General features: G+C 41.2%; 1 protein-coding gene across 3 annotated transcripts in view; it reads right to left on the bottom strand.

The window, feature by feature from the left end:
• Positions 1-9621, bottom strand: part of Nr5a2 (nuclear receptor subfamily 5 group A member 2) — a 144149-nt gene that overhangs the window by 120482 nt on the left and 14046 nt on the right. For all 3 annotated transcript variants that reach the window (XM_004625315.2, XM_023708454.1, XM_023708455.1), the window contains exons 3-5: positions 7464-7582; positions 5660-5801; positions 2379-3025 (exon numbers count right to left, since the gene is read on the bottom strand). In XM_004625315.2, the coding sequence (XP_004625372.1) occupies positions 2379-3025; positions 5660-5801; positions 7464-7582 (908 nt within the window). The remainder of the gene's footprint in view (positions 1-2378; positions 3026-5659; positions 5802-7463; positions 7583-9621) is intronic.

The raw sequence follows: 9621 nt of genomic DNA, 5'->3' as shown, positions 1-9621 counted from the left end.
GGGGCTGGCGAGATGGCTCAGTGGTCTAAAGCACCTACTTGGAACAAGCTTGGGGAAGCACAGGGACCATGGCTCGATCCCCCAGCACCACATGCCAGCCAGCCCCGCCCCCTGGTGGGCTGAGCTGGCCACACACACACACACACACACACAATAAATAAATAAATAAATGTTTAAAAAAAAATAAAGAAAGCACCATGTAAAGCTGGCATGTAGCTGGTGTAGCTAAGTGGTAGAGTGCTTTCCTGGCACACTAGGCCCTGAGTTTGATCTCCAGTCCTGGATAAAGAACAGAGAAGGCAGAAAGTGCCCCTGGCTTGTGCCAGACTCCCAGTGTTAGGTACTTTACCTACAAACTCTCATTTTCTTTTTTCTTTCAAAACCCTGGGGCCAGGGAGATGGCTCAGTAGGTTAAGTGCTTCCCTGGCAAGCACAAGGGCCTGAGTTCAATCCCTGGTTCTGAAAAAAAACAAACAAACAAAAAAAACCAGCAAAACCCTCTCATTTCATTTTTTATAAGTGGAAAGGAGACCAAGAGATTGGGGTGGGGGTCAGCTGTGTCATTCTGTGTACCAACTGCCCACAAGGAATGCAATCATTCTATACTACAAACATGGACTAAAGAAAAAATTTGAAAATAAATAAATAAATAAATAAATAAAACACCTGCTCAGCTAAAAGGTCAATGATTTCCTCCATACCATTCTACACACCTCCAACATAACTTCACAGATGAGAACAACAACGTGCAGACACTGGAAGCTGCCCATGAAGAAACAGTGATTATAGTGGGAAGATCTAATTTAATTCAAACTGGGTCCCTCTAACGTCAAGGCTGTGTTCCCCTCATGTTTACACCACATAGCCTTTTGGTTATATCTAAAATTATTATTTTCATTTCCCAATACCTGTTCTCCTAAGCACATGGTGGTAAATGTAAGAATGCCAGGAAAGCTGCTTTCGTTGTTGTTGCCTTTGGTTCCTAAATGAAATATAGGCTCTGCCTGCCATGCAGTGGTGACAGGGACGCGGGACGCATGTGCACATGTGGTACCAACCTGACACACTCTGCTTGTCCTCCACAATCTATGGTGATGGTCTACGCCACCAGCCATCTTTCAAAGAAATAATAAAGGACATGGAAATGAAAACTGGGTGTCAGCAGTCTTATGAGGGTGCTACAGTATTTCATAACTTACGTAGATCCACTCACAACTTCTTTAAACAAATAAGCATTTTAAGACTTCTATGAAAAGCATTATTTTCCACTTTCAGATGGCTCCCATGTTCCCTAGTCCTTGTGTTTTCTACACAGAGCATTTTAAATGATAACCCTTGAAATTTAAAATCTGCTTTGTTATTTTCCATTTCTCAGAGACTTAAAGATACCTCTGCCTGCCCCAGGTTAATCAAAAGCCAGAGATTTACCAGCCACATCTCTCAAGACAGCAAAAAGAAGAAGTTGATTTTATAGCAGAATAGCCTTAGAAACCAAATCTACAACTCATTTTTAAATCAGGGATGAATTGGGTGTGGTGGCGCATGCCTGTGATCCCAGCCCTCTAAAAACAAAACCAAGAAAAAGAGTTTAAATTTATTAAGGGTTGAACCACATTGGCTACAAAATGTGGCTTGGTGGCCACTCAGATCCCAAACTGTTAAATAACTTTCCCATATTAATCAGCCTGAAGTTTCAGGAAATAAAATAATTATGTAGTTAAACATAGATCCTTATACAAACAAGTACTGTGTTTGCAATGCACCAATCCACTAAAATAAACAGCAGACATACAGCACAAGAACTAGAATGCAAGCCAAGTAGACTGACACCAGTTGCCACTCATTCCCCATCTGATAACAGTAGACATCCTATTAGAATCTGCTTCAAAAGCAAAGGTTATACCAACTTAATGTCAAGGGAAATAGGCAGTAAATACCTACTTGATACTGTCGACCAGTGGTACCATTTGCATTCTGTAGGATGTAAGGGAACTAAATATTGGCATATTTTTTTTTGAAAATACCTTTAGGATCAAACCATATAATACAGCTCATTACTTGCTAACTTTTAAGAATATTTAACCAGGTACTGTTAGACATTAAAGCTGTTTTGGCTATGAACCTTCCGAGTACAAGGGAATACATACATTCCGTTGTATGATAAAAAAAATCCTCCTTCCTATCTATTTTGAGTTCAGTGTCATCCCCCAAATTAAGAGCTACACAGAATAAAAGCCATAAAGTGAAGCTACAACTGTCCCAAACGAAATAATGAATGATCATTACTCTGAAGTGCAGGTCACACACAAAAAAGGGAAACTCGTCTTCAGCACCAGCACTCCATGAGGACAGTGGGAGCTGCGTGGCTGTGAACTTACCTTCAGTTCCCGGAAGAAGATGCTACTCCTCGCCCACTCGACGATGGAGAAGAGGGTTTGGTCTGCCATTTTGCACATGAGCCCAAATGAGCTCAGCTTTTCATGCTTGCTCCGGTTAGCCTGCTCCTGCTGCAGGTAGGCCGAGATTTTGGCTTGCACCTGAGGCTCGTCTGGCTCACACTTTAAAAGTTCCAGTATCAGGTGTGGGATGCTTGCTGGAGAGCTGGTCTGGTAACCATCCATGTAGGAATAGGCCATGATGGACTCAGATGAGCCGGTGTAGGGGTCTGGGTACTCAGACTTGATGGCCCTGCTAGGAAAATGGCCATATGTCTGGTAACCTTGCAGGCTGCCATGAGGTGGCATTGTCATGCTAATAGGAGACGTGACAAAAGGGCTTCTGTCGTAGTCTGTGGGAGGCAAGGCAGCGTGGTTCAGAGGTAGGCCTTTGGGAGCTGAGTGGATGTTCTGAATCGCAGAAGAGATGGTCAGGTCAGAGGGCATTGCCTGGATCACCTGAGACATGGCTTCTAGCTTAAGTCCATTGGCTCTGATGAGGGCTTTTTTCTGCTGCTTCAGAGCCCTGTCTCTCTTATACATTGGCCCAAACTTATTCCTTCCTCCACGCATTCGGTCTGCCCTTACCGCTGCACAGAAAAAAGAAAAGGAAGGAAGAGTATGTAAATGCCATGCAAGTCAGTGTTCTCCAGGACATCCAAATACTGGAAATGTTGAGAACTGAACAAAAATGGGTTTTGTGTGGTTTTCACTACAATACCCCACACACTTTCCAAGAAAAAAAAAAAAAAAAAAAAGCATGTCTTCTTTATGTACTTAGGAATTCTTCCAAGTGTATTTTGTTATCAAAAATATTTTGAACAGATAAGGACATATTAACCCTTTTGTGAATTGAAGTAATCTCATAATCTTTGCTATATGTGGGGATATTTGCTGAGAGAGCATGCTTTCTTATCAAGTATGTCAGTTTCTTTTCTTTTTGAGGGGGAGATGTTGAGACAGGGTCTTGCTATGCGATCCAGACTGGCCTTGAGCCCACTATGTAGCCCAGGGTGACCTCAAACTCACAACATTTCTCCTTCTTCGGACTCCCAAATCATGAGATTACAGGCAAGTCATGCCTGGCTCATAGGAGTGTAGTTTCTATAGTGCTAGGCATGTGGTAATTATTTGTTTTTGTATTTGGGTTGTTTGTTTGTTTGGTCTTTTTGAGATAGGACTTAACTGTGTAGTTTAAGCTGGCTTTGAACTCACTTTGTAGCCCAAGCTGGCCTCAAACTCTCAGTGATCTTCCCGCCTCAGCCTCCCAGAGTACTGGGATTACAGGCATGCATCACCATGCCCTGTGGTATGTGCTAATTCTTTATAGAACCCAATCTACTTTGGGCTTTTTTGTTTGTTTTCAGGTTTTGTTTTGTTTTGTTTTTTGGGTTTTTTTTGGTTTTTTTTGAAAGGGGGAGAAAATGAACACACTTCTGGATTAAATTATGAGTTTCTTTCAGAGGCTACTTCCCCCCACTGGGCCACTTCAGGTTCTTTGTTGCAAGAGGAAAATCCTGGAAAATCATTTTCACCTGGACTTAGTAAGTGCCTATCAAATAACAACCAGTTAGGTATTGCTTTTAATTTCAGCAGAATTAGACATAAGTAAAGCCAATTCCTCCCCAACCTGTCGAGGGGCTCCTCTTTTCTACACTGTGCATGGGGCAGGGGCCATGCCTAACAACTTGGTCCGCTGCTCTCCCCAAGCCCACGGTGGCCCATGGCAATTAGACAGAAACCAGCCACCTCTGACAACCTGGAACACATTGAAATTGCTGGAGGTTAAATTTCTGAGCTTTTTATCTTGGATTAGTATCACATTAAAAATTTATTGTGAATTCTAGGTATCTAGATACTGCATGAGATCATAAGGAGTTTTTCATGTGGATGATAATTTATTGAATATTCAATTGTTTCATGCCACTCCTAAGGAAGTACAAATATCCCCCATGAGTGACTTATGTACAATTAAAGCATACTTTTCCAAGAAATGCAACCTTTTTCTTTTGTTTTTAAGAAGAAAAAACTCAAATGACATCATATGAAACAATAACAACCACCTTTTCACATGTGTCTTCTGAGTCTCAGTGCAGCTTGCAGCTACCAAAATATATTTCTACTTAGCAAATAATGAAGTAACTGGTAAGAAAATGAGTAAACATTAGTTACTTCTCAGGCTCTTCTTAAAAGCAATACAGTGTGGATTTCAACAGGCCTCATGATCACCAGAGAGACTGCTTCTGTACGGAAGGAATCTCCTCGTATTCCAGCAGATTTATTTGGATTTCTTTTCTTATTTCTATTAAGTATGGGTTCCAAATAGCAAAAACTCCAAATAAAAATAGCCTGTGCCTCATGGATCAACTGAAACACAGTCATGTATCTGGCACCGACAGAGAGCTATAGCCTTCGGTATTACTTTATTTGCAGTATATTTAATCTGTGAAAAGCCAGTAGGTCAAAGGCTGAAAAACAGCAGCACACTATTACAATCCATGAACTACCAATTATTTATAGCAGTCACTTATTAACTTTACAGCCTTCCAATCTGAACATGGTCCTCCAGGTTTGGCTCTTTCAACAAAGTTTAGTGCATCTTTGGAGGAACCACGTTGCCACCATTCTCTTGTTCTCCTCACCCACTGCTACTGATTTAAGAACTATTGTTCATCTTTCTTATTCTCAATTATTTTATTTTACAGATAATCATTATCTTAGAAAAAAAGAAATTTATGTTCCTATACCAAAAAAAAAAAAAAAAATTCTGCTTGAGGAATTTCTTTTCATGATTAAAGACTAAATGTTACACGAAACATGAAATTAATAATGACAGCAGGTACCCTTATTTTAAGCACCGTCATCAAACTTTTACTATGGCATCCTGATTTGAAAATGTAACAGGTATCTTATCTTTCATGTTTTAACAAACTTGTTTGCATGCTCAGTTGAGTTACTTTAGTCTAGTCTATTTACTTCTTTTAATCAAGTGTTTCCTCTTTCCAAACTCATAAGAGGACTTTGATACCTTTTTCCTGTTGGATGTTAGTTACCCCGCTTAAATGACATTCAGACCATTCAACAGACGCAACATAAAATGCTCTTCCATTACTGTCAGTAGTCTAAGAGACTGGAGAAATCATGTCACCATGTCGTGAGTACAATGTTTTAAAGCCCTCCTCCTTGGAGACTTTTCACAGCAGTAGTTTGTAGAAGAAGCTTACCTTCTAGCTTCATTCCAACACTCAGACATTTTTGAAATCGACAGTAAGGGCAACGTTTTCTCTGTGTTTTGTCAATTTGGCAATTCTGGTTTTCTATACATGTATACCTTTTATTATTTTGGACTGTTCGCTTAAAAAATCCCTACAAGAAAACAATGAGACATATTATAAATCTAACACCAGCCTCTTCCATTGTTTCATTTCAAAGAAATCACCAGTAAGTCCTTTCATTGTACCATTGGAACCCTTATGTAGTTCTGTGGTTTATTTTATATTTTTCAGCAAGATCAAGCCTTCAAAACAGTGCCAGGCCATAATAGAAATTTTTCTGGTCTCAGTTATATTTCTGACGGATTACGTCAAATCTTGAGATTTGGCTACATACCATTTCATTCTAATAGAAAAATATACTCTATATTGACCAGTGATTTTTTTGTTTTTTAAATCTGTTTTCCTATTACCCTTCATGTCCCAGACAGGAGTACTCATGGAAGCCTGCATTTTTTTTTTTTTTTTTTTTTAAGAGTAGAAAAATTTATTGCAGAAAAGGAATGGGCAGTATGACTGGGGAATAGGAACAAATCCTGGGGGGGCGGGATGCTCCCCGAATGGGCTCCTTCTTTGCATTGTTTTTAAGTAGTCTGATACAATTTCAGTGACAAACCATTGCAAAAATGCCAGTGGAAAAACTGAACAACCAAACACTTTAGATCTCGAAGAAATGTCAACACTGGACAGTTAAAAATAAAAGGAATAAAAGAGTAAAATGGGAAAAGGCTCATAATTCCTCGCTGGAATACATTCAAGCATGAGAACTGTGTTTTTAAAAAAAGTGAAACTAATCAGAAGAGGATCACAAAACTGAATTATAGCAGACTTTGTGCTCTCCTTGTATTGTACTCAAAAGGATTAATCACAAATGAAGTTTGTAACTATATAACAGAACAACAACTTTATTAAAACAGTGTTCTTGTTTATATCTCTAGCCAAAAGGAAAACAATCCTACTTTGTTACAGAGAATGAAGGGACTTTCCTGGCAATGTTTTAATTAATTGTACTGAGCTGTCTTTCACTTTAAAAACAAAAAAAGTTGAAAAATTAGACAACACTGAATTAACTAGGACTACATAAAAAAGTTTGCCATAAATCCTTAAGGTATCACTGACATGCATAACAATAGAGTATATTTTACATATTCAAATTTCTTGCATTTAAATATATCATGTGACACACTTGTTTTTTAAAAAACCTCAGAAACCAAAACTTGGTTTCTTGGTCATTATGACATAAATTTCAGAAATCTTAAAATTTCTTTTTGGAATAAATCAGGATGAAATCGTGAAGCTGGGAGCTTAGGCTTTTATATCCGTGGATAAAAAATGCTTAGACTTGTAGCACAGAACGCCCTGAAGTTGAGACCTATTTGGGAAATACTTTGTCATGTTCCTTCTGAAGACCAACAATGCTTTAAATATATATAACTCAGGCAAAATCAATATTTAGGACGTTAGAAATGGAAACCTTTCTACAGCAATATCAGTTTACTACAATAAAGTACTTTAAGGCTACGAGGCTGGCAAAGTTTTCTAAACAGCATAAATTTCTTTGCCTTTTGAACTAAATCAGACACATATTTCTAAGAATCATCTCCCTAAGACCAGCTCTCTCTTTCTCGCACTCTCATTTTTTTTGAGTGAAAAAGAAGCAGCCTAAATTTAGCTTTAAAAAGTAATTCAGTGATTTCTGTTGGTCTTCAACATTGCATTTTTCTTTTTTAAAGGTGGCAACAACATATGAGCAAACCTTGCAGCTTTCACAAGTGAGGAGCCCGTAGTGGTACCCAGACACCTTATCACCACACACGGGGCAGAGTTCTTCAAGATCTTCATCATAGGAGTAATTCACCATTTTAAATTGAGACACTGAAACAAGAAAGAGAAATGTGCACACACATCCAGCTAATTCACAAGGTGGGTTTTTATCCTGCAAAGAAAAGCATTTTGATGACTGGTGGGCAAAGTATCACTAGGTAAGTTCTAAAATAAAAATAATTTTTACCCAGGTGGCACTGAAGAGAATTATTTTCACACAGTGAAAGTAAAACCTCTTGGGGCATCAATGAGCATGCACTTCATAGAATGAAATTTAAAAACAATTCCAGCTTCTTTTGCTAACTCTTTAAACTGGGCACGGTTGCACACAAGTCCCCTAACTCTGCAAAGCAACAGTTGAGGGTGGAAACACGAATTGCATACAGCGGCGAACCTAGAATTTGTTTTAAGTCTCTGCAAACAAACTTAAGTTCCAAAATGTCACCTTTGCCTCGGAAGGGAAACAAGCCTACGCGTTACCACCACCCACCCCCACACTACTACAGTACTTTGCTGCCAGTATACCTGGCCTGTAAGGATAGCAACACCCATTTATTTGCAACCACTACTCCTCGGAGAGAAGAAACCTGCAGCCCAGCCCAACTTTAACAGCCTGCGGCTCCCAATGTTCAGATCTGTCAGATTAACTGAAACACTTAGCTTTATATTGACAGTATGCCTTGTTACTTTTATCTCCTTGAGTTTAGAAATGTCCTGTGAAAATAGTAAGGAAAAAGAAAGGACTCTGGACTGTCCTTGGGGGGTTGGTGCAGCAGAGAGAGGAAAAGAACAACACAAAGGTTTAATTTCGTCGGAAAAATGCCGACTGAAGGCCTGCATGTGTCCGGCGGTCAGAGCAGCATATAAACACCTGGAGCTCTCGCCCTTTCAGGTAGAAATCGGGCGCCTGCTCACTGCCCGGCTTCGGTCACCGCTTTGTGCTCTGGACACTAACCCTCAGAGGGGTCCTAAGCCAAAAAATAATCTAGACACATGAAAAGCAGGACCCGGGGCATCCCAGAAGTCCCAGATCAGGTACCTCCCGGGGACTCAGCGCCAGCGGGGCGATCCCGGAGCGCGGATAGCGGAGGAGCGCGGCTCAGGCGCGCGGGCGGGCGGGTGCCGAAGGCGCCGGGCAGGTCTGCACAGCTCGGCCGGCAGCCTCCCCAGGAACCCGCTCCCAAAGCCCCAGGCGCACCGGCTCTCGTCCCTTGCTCAACCTTCTGCTCCCCAAAGGAGTACAAACAGTTAGGGCAGTTTGTTTTAAGTTAATCAGTGGCATTATAAGGGGTAGGGCTGGGGGTGTGTGGGGGAGGGGGTGACCACTGTCAGGCAGAAGTTGCCTCTGATTTGTTTACCACAAATTCAGAGAAGTAGCTAGCCCCCACTCCATCGCCAAACCCCGACCCCGACCACTGTCACCGTGGTCACTTCTTTGCCGGTGACCTTTTTTTTTTTTTTTTTTTTCAAATAAAGTTCCTTTTTTCTGAGGGCCTCGGAAGGGCCGTCGGGGTGGTGTTCCTGCAGGCGTCCGTGCTCCTCCCCACACACAGGACCACGGGCAGGGCTTAGACAGGAAGGAGTTCGCCAGCGTCCTGGAGAATCCCAGGAAGAGAAGCTCTGGGGAAGGCCACAAGCTGGACTGTGTGACACCGAAATAAGGGATGGTGTCACAGGCTGTCAGCAGTGAAGGCTCAAATTCTGGCCCTCGAAGACCTGCCTGGGTTCTGGGAAGAGACTGGGCACTCAAGAAGATCTCCTTATTCTACAGGTTTGTAGCACTCCGAAAAATCAAGATTGTTGTCTCAAAGCATGCTTTAGGCACGGAGAAACACTGTATTTACAGTACGTTCTTTTTCTTCCTGCCCTTCCTGCAACAAAATAAACTCTATACCTAAGGGCACCCAGCAACAGCCTCTTACACACCCCGTGCCCACCCAAAAGACCTAGTCCTGGGATGAGGATCCTCTTAGAAAACTGAGAGGAAGAGGAAGAGGAAGAGCAAGAAGAGGAAGAAGAAGAAGAAGAAGAAGAAGAAGAAGAAGAAGAAGAAGAAGAAGAAGAAGAAGAAGAAGAAGAAGAAGAAGAAG

The sequence above is a fragment of the Octodon degus genome, unplaced genomic scaffold (assembly GCF_000260255.1).
Source record: "Octodon degus isolate 3935 unplaced genomic scaffold, OctDeg1.0 scaffold00009, whole genome shotgun sequence".
Taxonomy (NCBI): Eukaryota; Metazoa; Chordata; class Mammalia; order Rodentia; family Octodontidae; genus Octodon; species Octodon degus.
The sequence above is the reverse complement of the archived record's forward strand: the minus strand, read 5'-3'. Positions and strand labels throughout refer to the sequence as shown.